Source organism: Perissodus microlepis, chromosome 15 (genome assembly GCF_051167445.1).
Source record: "Perissodus microlepis isolate ML-2025 ecotype Zambia chromosome 15, ASM5116744v1, whole genome shotgun sequence".
Taxonomy (NCBI): Eukaryota; Metazoa; Chordata; class Actinopteri; order Cichliformes; family Cichlidae; genus Perissodus; species Perissodus microlepis.
The window spans coordinates 12,158,476-12,179,968 of record NC_140475.1 but is presented as its reverse complement, the minus strand read 5'-3'; the positions used below and the strand labels follow the sequence as shown (position 1 = coordinate 12,179,968).

The following is a 21,493-nucleotide window of genomic DNA, read 5'->3' as shown; positions in this document are numbered from 1 at the left end:
ATAATCAGCCTGCATGACAGACTTCGGTAAACATTCACAAATAATTTCCTTTTGTTTTCGGTTTTTATTGAATGACATCACTGTTCTCAGGAATCACTCTGAGGATTTCACTCCAACAAAGATGTGAAATTTGCAAAGAAGTGTTTTGCAGTAATGACATGATTTGCTTTACATTAGCCTTGTGAAAGCATATTATTCATTCTCAGATGTGTCTTCCCCTTCATACTGTAGCGCCCCATCACTACGCTCTGCTGGGGTCACCGGGACTCTCGTCTGTTCTTGGCATCGGGCCCAGTGCTCTACGTCGTGCGAGTTGAGCACCGCGTTGCCACACTGCAGCTGCTGTGCCAGCAGGGCATTGCCACAGCGTTAAAGGAGGAAAAAGACGTTGCCAAGCTCACCATGCCTTCCCGGCTCTGTTCTTATGTCACTGCCGCTTTTGTTCCCACCATCAAGGTAACACAGGCCAGGAGGGGTTTATTTCTATTAAAACCATAAAACACCATGTGAATAGATTTAATAGTGGTTTGGGAAGAGCTGTAATTAGCATAAAAGTTTTTAAACTTAACTGTACTTTACATTTCTAGCCTCCCATCCCAGATCCAAACAACATGAGAGATTTTGTGAGCTATCCGACAGCTGGAAACGAGCGCCTGCACTGCACCATGAAGCGTACGGAGGATAACCCTGAAGTGGGAGGGCCTTGCTATACTCTGTATCTGGAGTACCTAGGAGGTCTGGTCCCTATCCTCAAGGGCCGAAGAATAAGCAAACTTCGGCCTGAGTTTGTTATTATGGATCCCAAGACAGACGGCAAAACAGGTGAGATTAGTTTTTTCATACCTGTAACTTAAAAAGAATAATTTTCCAAAGAAGACCTGAAATGTTTGTTAGCTTCTAAATGCAATAACTACATTTTTATGTTGGTTCTAAAATAAAGAATACAGTAAGATCGTAGAGATAAGAACTAAAAATGTATCTTTGATTCTGAAATTCAAGTAGAACTGCAAAAGATGAACCCCGACACAGTTCTGACATTGTCCAGTAGTTTTCCAGACGTTCTTACTTTGCGAGTTTTAGTCACATAGGGCAGACTGGACCCATGTTAATTAAAAGCTGCTTAATGGGGCCTCTTATGGCCCCTGGGTTGCTCATAAATCAACCCTCTCTCTCCCCATGCAGTGATAAATGAAGCCAGCCATGAAATGGTTCCAGACCATTCACACTTTTATGTTCATCAAATAAATTAGTTTGACCTAAACTGGAGCAGCAGCTGTGCTTTGCAGACTCCTTGTGACTGTGGAAGAGGAGACAAAGTGAGAACGACTGAAGAAATGAATGTTTGAGAAATGGTAGAAAAGTGCTTTGATAGGATGATAATGATGGTGATGTTGTGGCAAAGCTATGACAATTCTTGCCTCCAGGTTGCTCAAGTAGATTTGAAAATGCTTCCTGCAGTTTCAACATACCTAAAAAGAATACCAAAAGGCATTCATATTTTATCATTCTTTATCCAGCCCATCTGAAAAAGCAACATTACTAACAGTTGAGCAGTGACTTAACTGAGAGAACAAATGACACGTTGTTTTTGGTTGTATTGATCTGCACATTTCATCAAAAGTAACATCTTAAGTGTCATTTTCATATTTTGTCTCCACAGATGAGATATACAGCAACAGTCTGATATCAGCCATGATTGACAGCTGTAACTGTTCAGACTCCAGCGACATTGAGCTGAGTGATGACTGGGTTGGCAAGAAATCGCCAAAGATATCCAGGGGTAGCAAGTCCCCCAAACTTCCCAGGTAACTAAACCCCGGCTTTGTGTGTACAGGAGCATGTTGCATCAAGCCACTTTGTCTCCTCTGTTTGACACTTGGATCTTTTCAGTGATTTAGGTGAAGCAGACAAGAGGGGATTAGTTCTCTGCAGGTTTTCAGTTTTAAATAAGCGGGAATCAAGTGATCACTGGCATGCTGAAGAGTCTGATACAAGAAGCATTTATATGACAGTGAATACATTTCAGAAACATGTAAACAGCCACATTAATTCTGTTTAAGACTTTATGGCATTGAAACTAATTTTTTCTGAGTTTTTTTGTTTTAATTGTTAAAATTTATTTGAATGCTCCTTTTCTTTGCTGTTTGCTTTTTGGTTTCTCTGCATGCCTAAACCTTCTTCTTTCTTTTTTTTATTTGCCACTTTCTCTGTAGAGACTTAGTTTGTCCCTTTACCAACAGGATCAACATTGATCCCAGAAAATCTCCCAAACTCTCCCGTGCTACGCAGGAGATCTCCAGGTCACCTCGGTTACCCATACGTAAACCCTCGATTGGGTCTCCCAGTCTAACACGGAGGGAATTTCCTCTAGATGACATCACTCAGGTAAACATCAGGTTATCATAGCTGAGTGAGAAGCTGGTGAGGGATCACGTGCTGCCTGTCTGTGCTGTGAAGCACGACCGATGGATTTTTACATAAAATGTACTGTTGTAAATTTCGGAATGTGTCTAATATATTTATAGAAAAATGCATCGTTTTTTTTTGTCTTGCAGCAAAATTACCTTGCTCAGGTCACATCCAATATTTGGGGAACAAAGTTCAAGATAGTGGGGCTGGCTACTTTTTTACCCACCAATCTCGGTGCAGGTAACAAATCAACGTGTTGGATAATTAAACATTAATTCCAGTTAAGTCTAATTTGTCTGTTGTCACTTTTCTTTTCCTAATTTATTTATTTTTATTGTGCCTCTCACTCCTTAGTTATCTACAAGACAAGCCTCCTCCATCTGCAGCCCAGACAGATGACCATCTACCTGCCAGAGGTGCGGAAAATCTCCATGGACTACATCAACCTCCCTGTCTTCAGCCCCAATGTTTTTAGCGAGGATGAAGATGACCTGCCTGTTTCAGGCCCTGCTGGCGGTGCTGATGACAACCCACCCTGCACTGTCAACATCCCTATTGCCCCCATCCATAGTCCAGCCCAGGCCATGTCCCCTGCCCAAAGCATTGGTCTGGTCCAGTCACTCCTAGCCAATCAGAATGTTCAGTTGGATGTCCTAACCAATTCCACGGCAACCTCTACTGGAGGGGCTGCTGGTGGGTCAGACCAAAGCCAGGACACCATCTTGACAGCCCAGTACACAGTACCAACCAGGTACTCGAGTCCTGGTCAGGTCATATTTGGGGGACTGGAAGTAGGTCGCCTAGTGGTTGGACCGCCACCTTCTCATCATCCTTCACAACAACAACAGCAACAACACCCAAGTCAACATCAACAACAGCAACAGCAACAGTCACTTCAACACCACCAACAACAAATTCAGCACCATCAACAGCAACTCCAACAGCAGCAGCAGCAGATGCTCCAGCACCAACACTTACAACAACAGCAGCAGCACATTCAGCAGCAGCTCCAACACATACAGCAGCAGCAGCTCCAGCAGCACATACATCTACAGCAACAGCAACAACTTCAGCAGCAACTGCAGCAACAGCAGCAAATGCACCATCAGCTGCAAGCGCAGCAGCAGCAACAACAGCAGCACCATCAGCTTCAGCAGCTTCAAATTCAAATCCCCGTTTCCTCGATGTCTTCAGGACAGCCTTCGGGTGCACCTCTGCACCAGCTACAACCAGGGGCTTTGCATATCCAGATTCCTCATCAGTCTGCTGATTTAGTGGTTGAGAGAGCAGTAGGGGGCGAGCACGAACACTTACTGAAGATCAAAACTACTCGGTCACCTCCACAGCTGGCTGAGGGTGACACGGTGGTGTTCAGTGCCCCTCTAGAGCTAAGCAAGATGAACCCCCCACCCCCCTACCCTGGGACAGTGGCTGCTGCTGTGGCTGCTGCTGCTGCTGCTGCCTCGGCATCAGCTTCCGCTGCATCTTCCAGTGCTGCGTCTGGATTAGGAGGGGGCGCCAGTGGAACTCCTCCCCCTGGAGACCTTTGCATGAAGAAGGGTGAGTTTCCACTTCATCCTTCAGGCCAGCAACAAGCTCAGTATCCAACACCGCTGGGCTATGAGAGGATAACGACATTTGACAGCAGTGGGAATGTGGAAGAAGTATGTCGTCCTCGAACACGCCTGGTCTGCAATCAGAATGTCTACACGCTCCAAGGACCTGGCAGCTCCGCCACTCTCAGGGTAACCTCGTCTTCATCCTCCTCCTCAGCTGACAAGAAGCTGCAGCTGCCCTACACCTCTGCTACCCTCAACAGACTCACTGCACCTCGCTATTCTATACCCAGTGGAGACCCGCCTCCGTACCCTGATTCAGCCAATCAGAACAGCTCTGCTGGCAGGAATCCCGGACAGAGGCTTGACAGCAGTTTGATCCACGCCACCCTCAGGAGGAACAGCCGAGAGGCAGCCCTCAAAGTTTCCCAGATGCTGGAACCACCTAGACCACTCCCTCCCAAGGCGAAAAACAGTACTGCACTAGCAGCCTCGTTCCAGCAGAGGGTGCCAACAGCCTTATACACCTGTAGTCAGTGTAGCAGTGGATCTAGTGTTGGAGGCACTGCCCCAGGGAGTGCTAATGGAATAGCGGGAGGAACTATTATCAGACAAGATTTTCCTCCAGGAAACGGAGCACCGCACAGCACAGTCATTGTTCATTCAAACAGTGCTACTCCTTTGGCCTCCCAGTCCTCTTATAATCTGATGAGTTCACTTGAAGTGTCTGGAGCTGCAGCAGGGGTAAGCAGCAGAGATAGGGCTGATTACGTTAATTCAGCATTCACAGAGGATGAGACACTGAACCAATCACTGAGGCATCTGGCACTAGGAGGAAGTGATGCATCAGGGCTGGTGGTCAAGCGCCCACCTCCCTATCAGTGGGATCCAGCATCCACAGAGGAGGTGTGGGTTCCTCAGGAACGGACAGCGACTTTAAACTCCACTGCCCCCCCTGTACCACACAAACCACCTCCCCTTATTCTTAGCCCAGCTCAGCACTTGGATGTAACCAGGCTGCCTTTTGTCCTTTCTCCAAAGTCCCCCACAAGTCCTAGTGCTGCATCATTCCAAGCTGCTGCTGCAGCAGCAGCTACAGGCTACCAGATCTCGCTCCAGTACCCCCCAGCAACTGCCTATTCTGGAGCCCAGCTCCAACCCATCCCAGGTTCTCCACGCCCCTGCGCCTCACCAAAGGAGGTGGTGGCACCTTTGCCCTTTTCACAACAGGATGCAACCCTAGTGTTACCACCAGGTTATTCTGCAAATCTGGCCAACCTAGCCTGCTGCCCCCTCCCACCTATGTACCCAGGAGGAAGTGCTTGTGCTGGGCTTCCCATTCCTCCCATTGCCCTCCACACACCCTGGGGTACTTACAATTCTTGCCCACCTATGCCCAGTCCTGCAGTGCCACTACCACCCAAAGCCTCCCACCTGGCAGTAGACAAAAATGTTCTCTCACCACCACCTCCTCTGCCACCACCACCTCCGCCACCACCAGCAGAGCTGCAGAGCCATGGGGGATTACAAGAGGCCATGACAGAGGCTGGGGAGAGTTTTCAGGAGGTGCTGTCCTTGACTGAGAGCCCTGTACCGCAGCGATCGGAGAAGTTCAGTAAGAAGAACCGCAAGCGCGTGGACGGTCGGGCTGAGGAAGCTAATGTGCCGCCACTGGCCGAAGGGAGCAAATCCAAAAAAGAGGGCAGAGCTCTGGGTGATTTCAATTCTCTCATTTCCAGTCCACGGCTGGGAGGAAGAGACAAGAAGAAGATCAAGGGACAGAAAGAGCAACAGTTGAAGGCTAAGAAGCTGAGTAAAGCCACTGCCAATAGTGAGTTCCAAGATAGTTCAGAAAGTGAGCCAGAGCTATTTATCAGTGGGGACGAGCTGCTCAATCAGTGCCAGAGCAGTAAAAAGGGTTGGAAGAGTAAGAGGAACCTGAGGGCTGCCAGTGAGCTGGATGAGATCAAGTGTCGAAAAGCCAATGAGAAGGAGGACAGAGGGCTTGGCAGCCAGGGTTTTGTGTATGTCATGGCCAACAAGCAGCCACTGTGGAATGAAGCCACGCAGGTATACCAGCTGGACTTCGGTGGCCGTGTCACCCAGGAGTCCGCCAAGAACTTTCAGATTGAACTGGAGGGGAGACAGGTGAGACTTTTCTTATATAACTTTCAGTATGTCATCACACAGAAATAATAAGTACACACATTCAACATTTATTGATTTAGAGCATTTCTCCAACAGGATTGAACCTTTTTTCCTTTCAACCTGCATGAACGTTTTTTTCTTTGTTTGTTTTGTTTTTCCTGTGTAGGTGATGCAGTTTGGCAGAATTGATGGCAATGCCTACATCCTGGACTTCCAATATCCCTTCTCTGCTGTGCAGGCCTTCGCAGTAGCTTTGGCCAATGTTACTCAACGCCTCAAATGAGATGTCTCCTCCCTATTTACCCTGAGTTGTGGGCTTTAGATGCAGTCTGTTGAAGGGGGTACAGCTGTTTCATTTGAGAATCATAAACTCTTGGATTGGATTCTGGAGACGAGGACTAAAATAAGCCCTGGCCATAGAGAGAAATACAATCACGCTGCACTACACAATGCTGCCACTAGTGTTGGTGCAAAAGCATCGATTGCATTTATGAAGGATGCCGTCAGACCTGCTCCGTTCGGCAGTTGCCGGCACCCTGCAGTGCATGTAGGGCCAAAGAGCTGAGCTTTGGTAAATCATCATGCAAATAAATGCTGCTTTAGCTAGGAGAAGCTTATAGATGTGATAACCAATTGGTTAAGAGAGAGAGAGAGAGAGGAATTGCTATGGTGCAGTTTTTAAAAGAAGCAGCAGTAATACTTGAAAAACACACTCTGGAGATCAAACTTGTTATCCCTAGAGCGCACAGGTACTACTGGGCACTGAAATCCATTGCTGTACAAACCTTTAGTGAAACAGTTACCACTTTATTATACTGCTTTTGCTTTTAGGATTTTCTTAAAAGACTAAACACAGTGGAGGGTAGGAGGGTCTTTTTTTGTTTTTGCTCTCTGCCCTTTCCTTTTGTTACTGTTGAAGCCTGTCTGGGCTGGAAATGAGGTTTAGATATATGCATTATTTTGGAACACTACTAAGAGTTCAGGCTTTTCACTGTTGTGAAAAGTGGGCCACTGTTACAATATCTGGAAGGTAAAGACCTGCAGTCCACGTGTTGCTTTGAAGGAAGAAGAAATGTTACTCTAATTTATATGTACATGTTGTTTATCGATTCAGATATAAATCTTAACATTATTGTCATTGTTGTGTTACATAATCCTCACACAGCTTTCTTACCTGATTTATTTGGGAGACTGAGTTTGAATATTACTGTGTAGTCAGGAGAATTCAGGTCATAGCAGTGTACAGACGTATCCTGTACTATCCTGTACTGGTGACATGGGCGCCAAAGAAGTGGCCAAGGCCGAGACTGAACAATTTAAGCTCTGGCATGAAGTGATTTGTCACCTGATGTCACTTCTGTGAAGTGAGTATGTAGTTGTTGTTGTTTTGGGGGTGGGGGGTGGGGGGGCTGTCCCTTCTCTTAAAGACCACACTAAACATGCTAGTAAGGTACATGAAATATTTTTGTATATTTCACTTATGCCATTTCATACTCTTTTCAGAACTCATGTAAATACATATCAGTCAAATGTACAATGTTGTAAAGAGACTTAGGTGGCAGATTTCTGTTTACACTTGTCTCCACTGTGTGTAAGTGTAATTCCACATGTGGAGGAGAGCTGTAGTACTGTTTTAACTAAGCAGCCAGGACCATAGAGAGCAGTTAAGTTGATCTTACCGTCACTGAAACTCTAAAGTCTGGTCTCCGACGGAGAATGAAGCTACGAGATCTGCCCGTTCAGTAAGCTGACTTTGAAATCTGAAAAGCTGTTTTGTTTTGGGGTTTTTGTTGTTGTTGTTGTTGTTGTTGTTGCTGTTGTTGTTGCTGTTGCTGTTTGAGGCAGGGAAGCTTTTGTTTGTGTTCAGCTAAGGACAAAGAGCGAGGCCAGCTGGAAGAACTATGGGCAGCAGTAAATTATTCATTCACGGTGCAAATATGTGCATTAGATGACAGCCAAAAATCACAGAGAGAAACGGGAATGTTGAGTGCTCAGTAAAATTGGGAAGGTGTGATGGCGTACCACCTCAAATATTTGTGCCAAAATATAGACTTCTGAAAATCTCAAGCTGAAACAAACAGGCCTATTGGGAAGTGTAACTTCTTTACTTTGGACCAGCTCTGCTTGATCTCTGATTTGATGAGATTATTAGATTTTTTTTATTTTATTTTTTCCTCATATTTAAAAAAGAAAAAAACAAAACAAGCATGTCTGTTGGGAAGTGGGTTGTAGAGATGTGGACTGAGGAGAAAAATAAATGGTCTCCTGATCTTGAAAACGAGCATGTCGTAAAGAAAACTTTTTTTTGTTAGTTGTGCAATATTTTCTTTAACAAAAAAAAACCTTTGTCATTTCTTCTGACCACAGTTTGTTACCTTTTTACTTTAGCATCTCAGTTGCTGGTCTGTACATCTTTATTTATGAGATTGTTCCTCAATGTAGATCAAGTATACATACTGTATATTGTGAAGTTGTTTTTTTTTTCCAAACATTTCTTTGTGTTGGGGGGGGGGGTGTTACAAGTATAGCCCAAGTTATGAGATGGAAATGCAGGGATTGGGTTTGAGGGATGGGAACAGGAGACTTTTTGATGTTTTGTGAAGTTTGCATTGGTGGAAAAGATGTGAATGAGTAAGTGCCCGGTTTATTGTAGTTTGTAGACTAGTTATGTAGAGTGTAAATGTCAAGTCATGGTGTGTCTGTATTCAGCTGTGCAGTCTACCAGCCCCATCAGTGTTGAATCTATCCTCTTCAACCATGTGTGGTCATGACTTCCTGCACATACACACTCATTCATCGTTCACAGGAGTTCACAAGTGTAAGCCACTGAGTTCACGTTCAGCGTTGCTAATGGACTTGGTTAAGGGTTCACTTTAAACTGATGATGACCTGTTGTAGATATTGTAGGATTTGGCTTTTCTCTAGAAAAGATCTGTGCTTTGTATTTGTAGCTGTAGATTTAAATGACAAAAAAAAACTTGGGGAAAAAAGTCAGAGTCTGACTTGGTGACTGAACGTTTATAGTGAATGGATAGTAAGGCATGCCATGTAAATTATTTTATAATTGTATATGTCACGCATCTTTTGAATAAAATGTCATTGTTTCAGAAAAACACTGGTTTTGTCTTAAATATACATAAATATACTCCAAAGCTCCAAGGAGCCAGACTTTCTTGTAATTTTTTGTGCTCTTAAGAAATAGTCCTCCAGGTTTCTGAAGGTTCTTCCAAGTTGTTGTTGTTGGGTTTTTTTGGACATAGGCTGCTTTTTCACTCATTTTCAGTCCAGTCCTTGTACCTGACAATTTTCAGAGGGATGTTTGTTTGGTTGATAAGCCACTTAACACTGCTCTATGAATCATTCAAGCTTAAAACAGGAACCTAAATGGCGGGATGAACCAGTGTTGTGTCTATATAGCAAACAACTTGGCAAAGAACAAATGTTCAGTTTTATCTTTAGTTACTTTGTTGCTATCAGCCTGCTGAAAAAAAATTAATTTCTTTATTGAATCTGTAATGTACCACAGATGGTTTCCAAAGTACTATTAGCCCGAAACGTGATATATCATAGGATGGTGTGTCCTCAACACATTTAAGGAAGCTGAAGAAGTGGGTGGCCTAAAAACACTCTACAGCAGATGAATGGTATCTGAAAGTCGTGTCCTTACAAGATGGGAAAGAAAATCCAGTACCTGAGCTAGCAGCTGACTCTTCAGTTGATCCATCAGTTCACTGAATCCACATTAGAAATGGTCTCAATGAAAAGGTGACTATCAAGAAGCCACACTTAAGAAATTAAAACATGTAGAAAAGGCTGCAGTGTGCCAAATTAAACAAGAACTGGACTGCTAATCAGTGGCATTGTGTATTATGAAGTGATGAATCCAAATGGTTTTGTTGAAATTATCAATATGTGCAGAAGAGTTCACGAAAGAGGTACAACAGTGAGTGTCCACAGCCTTCCATCAAACACGGTGGTGTCATGGTGTGAGGGTGCATTTCAGTTAGTGGTGTAGAAGATCTTGTCAAACTTGATGGAATTATGAACACGGAAAAGTACCACCAGATTTTTTAGTATGACAGTGTTCCCAAACAATGCAGTATAATTATCCTTGGACAGAGAGAGAGAGAGAGAAACAGAACCTGACCCCAGACCTCAACATTGAATACTGAGGCAAACGTCCACATGGTTGAAATCAGATCTAAGCAGCTGCTGAACCAGTATACACAAGGTGGTTCTGTTATCTCAGACAGCAGACACTTTGAAAGTGGCGAGTGCGACACACCTGTACAGCCATCACTGATAGTACCAATTAATATGACTTTTACTGCTGAGAAAAGACAAAGAACGTCATAATTTAATACATGTACAGTCTGAGATTCTTCTACTGAGATGTGTATAAACCTGTGGACGTTCCCAAAGCACAGCTTCCTATAGCACAGACAAAAAAGAACTTTATCAAGACTTTATCAAGATTTTAAAATAGAAGAAAAAGCCTTGAGTTTAATCGCACATTTCATTTACCGTAATTAATATTTATGAGAAAGCGCGCATAAAAATTCAGAATTTACCTAATGTTTTGTTGTATTTAGATTTGTACTTGCAGTTTTTACCTCATTTTTTTGTCATATAATACTCTTTTTTTTTCTTTTCTTTTTTGCATTTTACAGTTTTTAGAGTTTATTAAACTGTGTATGTGCCTAAATGGTTTGGCTGGTATAATGCCAGTTTGTAGAATAAATTAAATTAGTTATTTTGTCTTTACGTTAAGGGGAAAAACCCCCTATATTATGTATATATTTGAATCCACCCATTTTTCTGTGATTGCTCGCACCTCCTGTCAATCAGTGTGACTCAGATTGCGCTAAGACGCAATAAATTGTTTACTAATTTATTTTATGCAACCGTGGTCTATGGGGGTTGTTAGAGCTAAAAGACGGCTCCACAGACACTTCTTACTGACCAATGTAGCTTCCTGTTAACAGCCTCTGTCCATGGTGCTGAACTCTGATCATGTGACTGTTCTCTACGTTTCCGCCCCCCGCTCTTCTTTTCTTGTTTTAACAGCCCTTTTTTTTTGAAGCCACACAAACAAAACGGCTTGGGCTGCACTTTTAATTTACGCACGTAACAATACGTGACAGGTGACTGCGCCTTTTACTGAGGCCCCCGGATTGTTTCCTCATCGCCATTTCGGGTGTGATAATAATAATAATAATGGACACCGACTACTCGTCCGGCCTGGAGAACCCTCTGTACAGCGAGCTCAAGTATTTCTGTAGGAAAATACGGGAGGCCTACAATGAGCTCAAAGAGGACCTGACACCTTATCGCGATGACCGCTTTTATAGGTAGGCGCCTCTAGCTTAAATATACACACATGCATGGTGGGTTTACTTTCATTGTGTACGTCTGCGTTTTAAATCAGAAATATCTTACATCTCTGTCGTGACGCCAGCCATCCGTCTTTTTTTCGTTTAAAATTTTTTTATACAGAACCAGTGGTTTTCTAAACCATAATGCAGGAGAAATTCAAATAAATGGGGAAAACGGGAAAGGCTGAGTCCTTTGCCGACATACACTTAGAACACATATGTTAGCTAAATCCACAATTTAAACGCGGTACGATTTCTACCAAAGACAACAAGTGCTACCCTGTAGAAATGTATTTCTTTAGATGTTTTTTAATGTCGGTTAAAAGCCATATTTAATTGTACAAAAGCAAATGGTTGGTTGTATGATTCGTGAGAGATATAATTTTTATCACTCCGGTTGTTAGAAGTCAACGCTCGACATGCGATGTGTTCCCACTACGCCTGCGCGAAACTACAATCAGCCGTTACTTTGAAGATATTTAATCACACGCCTGAATAAAATAAGGCTCTGTTACCATAGATTAAATATATCGATGTAATGTACAACACTAAATTAATTTAGTGTATGTAACGCTTTGTATAGTGTTAAGGTACTAAACGTTAGTGAGCTGATAAAAAAAGGAGGCAATGGGATGCTCCTTCACTCCCAGAAGCCTCCTTTTCACGACCCCTTTCCCCTGTCTGCTGCCGTCACGAGACTCCGCCCCTCCCATTCGATGACGTTGCATTCCAGTTATCGTGGAGTGATGTTGATACGCGGATGTGGATTCACTGCGAAATTTTCACGGGTTTTCACTTGACCAACGTCGCTAACCGACAGAAATGGACATGTACGGGTAAGATTTGTCCAGTCGAGATCCTCGAAGTACTCCACTAGTACTTACAAGCACGAAAAGTAGCGTTAGAGGCACTGTGTGGCTCTGCTGGGATCAACCACTGCTAGCATGAAGTAGCATGGGAGCTAATCACTGTTGACATATCCGTCTCTGAACAGCCTCTGAGCTAACACCGAAACCACTAAGCAAATATTCACCACCAGGTTTCGTTCGTGCTACTTTCTTCGTGTGGATGTCTTACTTAGTGTGTGATAACCCCAGTGACTGTCTCCCCGTGACAGATTGGCCCCCATGCGGCTGTACACCCTATCTAAAAGACATTTTGTGCTAGTCTTCGTGGTCTTCCTGATGTGCTTCGGCCTCACAGTCTTCATAGGAATAACAGGTATGATGACAGTGATCATTCAAATGTAGACGTTAAAATAAACCAGCCATCGCCTATCTTTTCCTGTTTGAGGTTAGGTTAGGTTTCTGGGATGTTGCACTGATTTAACAAGTGTTTTGTTTTGTAGGTCCAAGGATTATTGCAGAGCAGGAGCACAATGGTGACCAGTTCCTTGCAAAAAACGTTTCTGTTAAGGTGAGGCATTTGTTAGATAGAAGGACATGCATCGGCAGTTCTGCACTAAAATATTTGAGGACCGTGGTTGAAAAGTCAAGGAAATGCCCATTACTTTGAATTTGATGGAAAATGTTGATAAGAGAGTCACTGCTTGGAGAATTAGACTCCTTTTACACAACGCTTCTTAACAATATTGATATTGTTTTGCTGTGGTGAAACCTAAATGTCCCAAAGATAGACTGCAAAAATCTAGTTTTAGATATTTTCCCTAGTGTCTTTTTATTGTGCTATTTCATGCAGTCACGGAGAACTTGGTGATTCGCTTAAATTGGAATTGTAAAGGGATAGGATTAAATGGCTTATAAAGTGAAATGATTCATCCTCTCCACTCATAATTTCTCTTCTTGCTGCAGAGATGATCTTCTTAAGGCTTTGTAGAGTGAAATCTGATTAATTAATGATAATTAATAATAATAAAGGCTGGTTAATGCAAACCAACTGATGGTCAATCTCGAATTCACTTTACTCTGTTAGTATAGATTATAATCTTTATTTGAAGAGCTCTTTAAAAATGTATATCAGTGCAGCACCTTGATAAGAAGCACATTTTATTACATCAACTTAATGTTCATAGTTCAACTGTGTCTTTAACAGCGTGTCGTTGAAGGTTCACAACTTATCAGAAGGTTTTAGGGGTTCAATATTTTGCCCAAGGATACTTTAGCGAAGCATGTTATTGTTATGTTTGTTTATTACATTGTCATCGATTGGAGCAGTCTATTTTGTTTTATGTTGGTCTGAGAAAAGCGTTCTCATTTGAGCGTCCCCTTTTGTGAAATTTTTTAATAATTGAAGTTTGCTGATAATAATAATAAATGTATAAACAGGTTGTGCCTTTCTTTATGTGTTTTCAGACTGGGCCCTTTCATCTAGTTTCTTCTCCCCTGACCACCTACAATCAGCAGCTGTGGCTCACGTGTGTGATGCAGGCTGAAAACAGCAAAAGTAAGAGACCACAGATTGAGCTTTTACAGTTTTGTGTTGGGGTGGAGACAGCTTTCTCTTTTAGTATAATATGCGTAACACCACGTAACACTACTGTTATTTGTGCTGTCAGTGAGAGATTTCAAGCAGCCCTTTGAGATCAATGTTGAGTTGAAGGGAGTGATGCAGGATGCCAGCGTGATGCACATCAACAACGGGCGTATTAAGTCACGGATGCTGCACTGCGCGGCTGCTGTAAGTATCGGTCAGCCTGCTCTCACAGCAGTGTGTGTGTCAGAGAAGACAATTTTAGATGCACATTTAAGAAGTAGTGCAGATGGTTATTGAGCATGTGTTGTTTTGCTTTTTTCTTTTTGTCTCACCTCACAGAATTGCGATGAGATCATTGTACTGCATCTGGGCTACCTGAACTACACCCAGTACCAGGTTATGGTGAGCTTCAAAGGCCTTGAAAATATCACATATGACATCAAGGTTAAGTTTGTGGTAAGTTAAAAAGATCCCAGGTTTTTTTTTGTTTGTTTGTTTTTTAAATTGCTCAAGGCCTCAAGTAACTCACATGCTTTTGAACTCCTCTCTCTCTTGCTCCCCTGTTTTTCCCTCTTCAGTGGAAAACATATAATTCCACCTTCTCACAAGTGGAAATTTGGTTCCGGTTTGTCTTTGTGGTATTGACCTTCATGGTGACCGTAAGAACATGATCATTTTTTTTTTCCATTCAGTTTGATCTGCACATTCTGTCCTGTTATAGCACTTAAAACCAAAACCTTTTTCCAGATGGGATAACTAATGGTGCTTTTTCCTGTTTGTGCCAGTGTATGTTTGCTCACTCACTGAGGAAATTTTCCATGAGAGACTGGGGGATAGAGCAGAAGTGGATGTCTATTCTTCTCCCTTTGTTGCTGCTCTACAATGGTAAGTTTCTCTTCTCACTTGAGGACACATTTTACCTGTCACTTACACACCTGGAGCCGATTGCACCAACTCAACAAACAAAAGCTGGAGTTTCCCAGGGCTGTCTTTTGTCTTCTATTCTGTTCATAATTTTGACAGACAGCATTTCTAGATGTGCCCAAGGGGAAGGAGGGTATCGATTTCAGTGGTCTTGCATCTTATCTCTACTTTTTTGTGGATGAGCTGGTCCTGTTGGCTTCATTGTGTGACAACCTCCACCTTGCACTGGGGCAGTTTGTAGCAGGGATGAGGATGAGGACCTGCAAGTCTTGAGGCTGTGGCTCTCAGCTAGATAGGGGTGGTGGGAGATTGATAGGGGGATTGGTGCATGAGTCTGCCGTGATGCAGTATATTATGGTGACAGTAGAGATGAGTGTGATCTACCGTTCTACCTACCCTCATGTATGGTTATGTATGGTCACATGCTGTGGGTATTCAAGTACAAGTACAAGTGAGGGACATGAGAATTCTCAGAGTATTGTCTGGGCTCTTCCTTAGAGATAGGGTCAGGAGCTAAGTCATTTGAGAGGAGCTAAAGAAAGAAGAGCTGTAGGAGTGGCTGGACAGAGGGTGTAAAGTGCCCCCTCTGGATAAGTGGGAGAAAATGGATATAACTAAATTAAAATACGTTTCCACTTACAAACATTATATCTGAGTTGTAGAGACTAGTTGCCTTTTATATATATTTTTTTATTTATGCATGTGTATTTAAACTTGTAGAGAGCTGACCCTTACAAACAGGTGATATGAAGCGTGGTGAACACGTCACCTGACACATTACAGAATAGAATAGAATAGAATAGAATGCCTTTATTGTCACTATACAGTTGTACAATGAGATACAGAGCATCTCCTACTCAGTGTAAACATGCTGGGGGGGGGGTACAGTTCTGCAGCGCTATGTACATATGGACAGTATTAACATAGGGAAAAACATATATATATATATATATATATATATAAAAAATGTACAATATACAAGCCGTAAGTAATATGTAATAAATAGTGTTATGTATATACAGTTGAGTTATTGCACATGGAATTGGTATAAATAGAGTTATGTATATACAGTTGAGTTATTGCACATAGAATTGGTATTGCACAGTGGTGGTCCATAGAGGAAGTGGGAAGTGGGGGGGCTGTGTTATCTGTGCATGTGTGAGTTCAGGGTGGTTATCGCTTTGGGGAAGAAACATAAATCATCCAATAAGAACATTTGGGTAATAATTTCTATAAGAAAACATACACCTCTCTGTGTACACACTCAACAGTTTGTTTGTTTTCATCGTTCAGATCCTTTCTTCCCTCTGTCATTCCTGGTGAACAGCTGGTTTCCAGGGACCTTGGACACCTTCTTTCAGGCACTGTTCCTGTGTGCTCTGCTGCTCTTCTGGCTCTGTGTTTATCACGGCATCAGAGTCCAGGTGGGTACAGTATTAATCTCCAGCTTCAGTGATTTCCTTCCATTTTTAGCACACCAACATGAATCTTTTATCTTGGTGTTTTGCTTCTGCAGGGTGAGAGGAAATTTCTGACTTTCTACCTGCCTAAGCTGGTTATCGTCGGTCTTCTGTGGCTGTCAGCAGTTACTCTGGGCATATGGCAAACGTAAGCACGACCTCCAGACAGAACCCAGCTCATTGAACTTGTGATTTATATGCATACCGAACAAGCAGACTAAGCTTTACTCCATCTGAATTTTCAGGGTTAATGAACTCCAAGATCCCACCTATCAGTACAAAGTGGATATAGCGAACTTTCAGGTAAGACTGTTACCGTTAGCACTTCTTTAAACAGTGAACACTTCTTATAAAGTGAAAGCTGAAGAAATGTCTTATCCAGTGTGTAATGTTTTATCTGTAATTTGTCATTTAAAAGACTAAAGTTTATAAATTTTTGTTCATTTTAATTTGATTAATGTGCTTATGGATAGATATTACATAGAAATAGCTTCAGGTCTACTTTCATTTATTTTGAGCTACATGACTATTAACTGAGCCCTTTGTTATTTTTTTAAAGGGTATGAAAGTCTTCTTCCTGATTGTCGTTGCCATCTACATCTTATACTTGATATTCCTGATTGTCAGAGCTTGTTCTGAACTTAAGAACATGCCTTACTCAGGTATCAGAGCACACCACAACTCTCAGCGTTCGATTCGACTTCAACTTTTAATGTAAAAGTGTTAACCAGCTGTCTCTTCTCGATCACCAGATCTCCGGCTTAAGTTTCTGACAGCGCTGACATTTGTGGTTCTTATTATAAGGTATGTTCAACAAAGAGCAAACTTTTTTTTTTTAACGTTTTCACTATTTCTGCGTTTCTGATTAACCTCTCTTTCTCCCGCAGCATGGCTATTCTCTACCTGAGGTTTGGTGCTAAGGCTCTTCAAGACAACTTTGTTGCTGAATTGTCCACCCATTACCAGAACTATATCCTTTGACTTGTATTCATTTGTGCACATTTGCATCACAACTTGGCATATTTATTGGTTCATGAGGTGGAGTGGGTTGTCCTCTAAGGCCAGTGGTTCAATTCCTGCGTCCTCTAGTCTACATGTTGAAGGATCCTTTGGCTAGATACTGAACCCTGATTTGAAAAACATGCTGGATGTGTGTGTGAATGAGGCTTGTGGTAAAGAAAGTACTATGAGTGTTCAAATAGCGCTATATAAGTACTAGTCCATTTGATCATCACTGTTCCTTAATTCAAAACATACCAGCTGAATTTTTGTCCTTCTATGGCCTGCTCAACTTTTACTTGTACACATTAGCATTTGTGTATTCTCCTTCGAAAAATGCACTTTATGGTGAGTTAGAAATTTCTTTGTCGCTCATTTATACCAGCACGCTTTGCCAGCATGCTTTTTTTAAAATTCAAATTTTATGTTGAATTTCCCAGACTCCCAGTTGAAGGATAATCCAGCTTTCTCCATGCTAAATGACTCAGACGACGAAGTGATATACGGGTAGGTGTTTTATCTACTCGCCTTTCAAATCCTTTTTTATTGTGCAGAGTAAACTCAGTGTAAGCATACTAGACCCCCTGATATTTTTCTTGTTTTTTTTCAGGAGTGATTATGAAGACATGCCTTTACAAAACGGGCGTGCGATCAAAGCAACTGCCAAGTACCAGGATGAGAGTGACAGTGACTGAGGTATCTCTGACTGTGTCCACGTTGGAAACTCTTGTGCACATGTACAAAAAGGATGCACATGAATTTATGTACTCCAAAGTGTACATAATTATATTTTTAAAATGGTTCATGTCTACTGAATGTACTGCTTTTGGATGGTGAGGTATGATGTAGCCACTCAGACTTTTTTTCTTAATTGAAAATAAGGGAAACAAACACTTTGTTTTAATCTATAAACCCCCTACCCTCACCTACCCATTGCCAGCCTTTTTTCTCAACTTGATGATTAAAATTATCAGGAAAAAGGACTCATATTAACCAGGGATGTTTCTGTGAAATCATCATTTCTTCATAATTTCTTTTTCCTTTTTTTTTTTAAAAAAAAATGCCTTGTATTAAACAACCGTTGTCTTTCTTGTGTTAATGCCATTTCTTTCCACTCTGGGAACAATGGGAAGTCACTTATCTGGTCAGAGCTGAGTGACATTTACAGGTAATGCTGCACATGAGCTTCTTAAAGTAGATACAGTGTGGCTCGCTTGTCCTGACACGACGTGTAAACAGGGAGTCTGCTGACATTGGTTTGTCTTCAAGACGCTGAATACAGAGAGCCTTAAACTCGACCGCAGGTACCACTCGCTATTTCTGTTTTTGGCAAAGCAGCTATATGTAATTGCACTTTTCAAGAATTTTATTTATCTTGCCAAAAAAGTGATGACACTGTATTTTGTGACACATTGCATGTATTTTCTCACAGCAGTATAATGGACTACAGACCTATCATGTTAAATGTTTCTTTGTCCCAGCATGTACAGTAGTTGTTGGATTGTTTTGAAGCAAACTTTTTTCCCTCAGCAGCTTTGCCCATATTTCCTTACAACGTGGGACACTGTGCCATTTTTTTCAGTTGCCTAAAGCTAGAGGTCAAGTTGACAAATCGGCCAAAACAAATGTATTTCTCTTCTCTGTAAATATATATTTTAACCAAGATGGTGCCTTGTCTCTACATCACCCAATTTTCTTCTAAATGGGACTGCAATCTTAAGAATTGTAAGTGCTTCAAGATTAGTGTACATGTCTGATTCTTTCGGTGCAAGTGTAGCTTTTGTTAGTTTAAGGTGGTTAAACTGGGTGGTTTTTGGTGTTTAAAAAATACCTGCAATATTTGTTGCTTCAAAAGATAAAGCTTGTACATGTAGCAGTATCATGTCATGTTGTGTAAATAAAACTATGTGCATAAGGCATATCTGTTTTAATAAATCTCTCTTAACACACAAGATGAACATATCAAAATCCCAAAACAAACAGCGAGAGTTCTCAAAAATGTGGACACAATCACTGGGTTTGGTGATGTAGGTTCAGATGGCGAGCCCGAATACACTGACAATGCAGTACACAGACTTGTTCTCCCATCTCACTGTACAGCTTCCTGTTGGGTATAACATTACATTATATCAGTAAGTAGCGGAGTTAAATTTATACATTCAAACAAAATAAGGGGTTAATTTTCTCACAGAAAACTAAAAATATAAATCATGAATCAGTTATTAAGATGATCAGTTCCTCTGTATTCATCTTTACTGTTCTGAGCCCTGATTAAGCCTCTAAATCAGGGGAGTCAAACTTAATTTAGATCTGAATTTGTCTTTTAATTAGCAAATCATGTGCAAAACATGATTAACAGCCTCCATGGTATTACTGGAATTTGTCCTCCTCAACATTGTAATAACGAAACTGCCCAAACCTGCTTGGGCAGAGATTTGGGCATCACACTTGCTGATCATTGCAGTTGCTGATGATCAGTTAATGAAGTGTATTTGATTATTATACTATTGATACTATTACACTCTCTTAAAGCATAAATAAATGTATGCAGCAAATATGTACTTAGTATTTTACATTCTCCTGTTGCACTTGCGCTTAGTTTTTATTAAATCACTGTATTGCTGTTCATCTGAGGTTGTACTGAAATACAATCTAAACAGTCACACGCACAGTCTGGGACGCAAATCCTTTCATTGATAAACCAATAACTTAAAAAAAGAACACATTCTACATGAGAAATACACAAGTGTTTTTGTCTTTACCATCGGTAGAGTTGTCCCAGAAGCATGTGCTGGCTGTTTGCATACCTGCTCCATTTTTCTGCATGATGACACAGGTTACTAACAGAACAAGAGAAGATAATAAGATAAAAAAATATATACTTTTGTGGTTTTTCTAATGCCAAACATTGGGAAATTCCTTTGTTGTAGCAGAGAAACATAAATTGCACGTTATTTTATAGCACTTAGAAGTATAAAATAAGTCCATAAAATAAAATTCAGCATGAAATAATACTAATTTGAAATAAAAATAAAATGCATACAATAAAGTCAAATGTGTTTAAAAAAATCCAGATAAAACAGAATTAGAAATCCAGTAAAAACATATATATTGTTTTTTAACGTCCACTGAAAACCACAAGAGACACAAGGTGGTTATTTCACGGGTAGGAGTCCACATACAAATATATTTGAAAGGCTTTCCCAGCTTGCTGAGCTGACTGAGGCACTGCTCCACTATACTGGTGGTCCACTGGTTCACTCGGTTGTGCTGGTAGGCATTTCCTCCTATGGTTGCTTCCACCGACTATACAGACATTTTTTTAATCATTAAAAAAAACAAAGTAATCAACACAGTAATCAAACAGCTTACAATAAGTCTTATACAGCTATTATTATTTTAAAAAGGTAATAAAATTAAGACTTTTAATAAAAGTTTTCCTCAAGGAGTGAATATGGTAGGGCAAATTAGTGCCTAGCAACCGCTACCGTGTCCTTAGCAACCGGTCATTCCTACACACAAATTTGAAAGCCAAGGCCCGACAGAACCTAAACTCGAGCTTTTTGGGGGTGAAACTAAAAAATACCAACACTGCCAAGGGTTGTTTTTAAAAAAAACAACAACTTTTTTTTTTTTTTTACCTCTTTTATGATTGTGCTCACGTCTTCAACGACGAACCCGGCCTGTTGAATGAAAAAAGCGCCGTTAAAGCTAGCAAGGCGACACAGCCTTCTAACCACACTTTCAGGGAAACGTAGTCTGCACGCGAATTCAATGTATGTGACAGGAAAAACGTGCAACAACAACTAGTTTCGATGAACAAACCCACCTCTTCTTCTATCTGATAGTCCATGGCTTCGGCCTCCCGGAGCAACCTAGATATATCACTTCCGGTAGGTTTCCTTCACAATAAATGCGTATCGAGAAGAGAGAAAATTGTACAAGGAGTTATCAACAGGCGTTAATTCATCGGAAAAAACAAGTATTTACAGAAATAATATCAAAGAAACAAAAAAAGAAAGAAAAAACCAAACATTATTTTATAAAAATGACGAAAAATGACATTATTATTATTATTATTATTATTATTATTATTAATTTTCATGATGCTTCAAGTCCATTTCTGGATGGGAGCATGTGTTACTCTAAAACCTTTTCATACCGTTCAGCGGTAATCGTACCCACGAAT

At 41.3% G+C, this 21,493-nt stretch overlaps 3 protein-coding genes across 5 annotated transcripts in view; 2 read left to right on the top strand and 1 right to left on the bottom strand.

Moving 5' to 3' along the window:
• tulp4a (TUB like protein 4a) overlaps window positions 1-9,226 on the top strand; it is a 29,808-nt gene extending 20,582 nt beyond the window's left edge. The window contains exons 8-14 of one of the 2 annotated variants that reach the window (XM_084952943.1): window positions 232-456; window positions 588-822; window positions 1,661-1,805; window positions 2,241-2,385; window positions 2,556-2,649; window positions 2,764-6,113; window positions 6,280-9,226. In XM_084952943.1, the coding sequence (XP_084809069.1) occupies window positions 232-456; window positions 588-822; window positions 1,661-1,805; window positions 2,241-2,385; window positions 2,556-2,649; window positions 2,764-6,113; window positions 6,280-6,396 (4,311 nt within the window). In that variant the 3' untranslated portion in view covers window positions 6,397-9,226. Of the gene's footprint in view, window positions 1-231; window positions 457-587; window positions 823-1,660; window positions 1,806-2,213; window positions 2,386-2,555; window positions 2,650-2,763; window positions 6,114-6,279 lie in introns of both variants that reach the window. The other variant, XM_084952942.1, reaches the window with a different exon arrangement.
• A 1,804-nt stretch (window positions 9,227-11,030) lies between these two features.
• On the top strand, window positions 11,031-19,223 carry tmem181 (transmembrane protein 181). 2 transcript variants are annotated; one of them, XM_084953548.1, is made up of 17 exons: window positions 11,031-11,464; window positions 12,606-12,709; window positions 12,837-12,904; window positions 13,801-13,891; window positions 14,004-14,125; window positions 14,261-14,377; window positions 14,500-14,580; window positions 14,707-14,806; window positions 16,139-16,269; window positions 16,362-16,453; window positions 16,551-16,608; window positions 16,865-16,967; window positions 17,058-17,109; window positions 17,193-17,275; window positions 17,563-17,652; window positions 17,745-17,811; window positions 17,915-19,223. In XM_084953548.1, exons 1-17 carry the CDS (start codon window positions 11,331-11,333, stop codon window positions 17,997-17,999), a joined length of 1,578 nt encoding a protein of 525 aa, XP_084809674.1. In that variant the 5' UTR covers window positions 11,031-11,330; the 3' UTR covers window positions 18,000-19,223. The 2 variants fall into 2 exon arrangements, with proteins under 2 accessions (XP_084809674.1, XP_084809675.1); XM_084953549.1 differs by lacking the exon at window positions 11,031-11,464 and adding an exon at window positions 12,197-12,324.
• Window positions 19,217-21,221, bottom strand: dynlt1b (dynein light chain Tctex-type 1b). The gene is made up of 5 exons (XM_084953550.1): window positions 21,134-21,221; window positions 20,946-20,987; window positions 20,487-20,610; window positions 20,067-20,144; window positions 19,217-19,408 (listed from the first exon to the last, which is right to left on the bottom strand). The coding sequence occupies exons 1-5, from the start codon at window positions 21,155-21,157 to the stop codon at window positions 19,338-19,340; spliced, it is 339 nt and encodes a 112-aa protein (XP_084809676.1). The 5' UTR covers window positions 21,158-21,221; the 3' UTR covers window positions 19,217-19,337.
• Window positions 21,222-21,493: the final 272 nt, after the last annotated feature.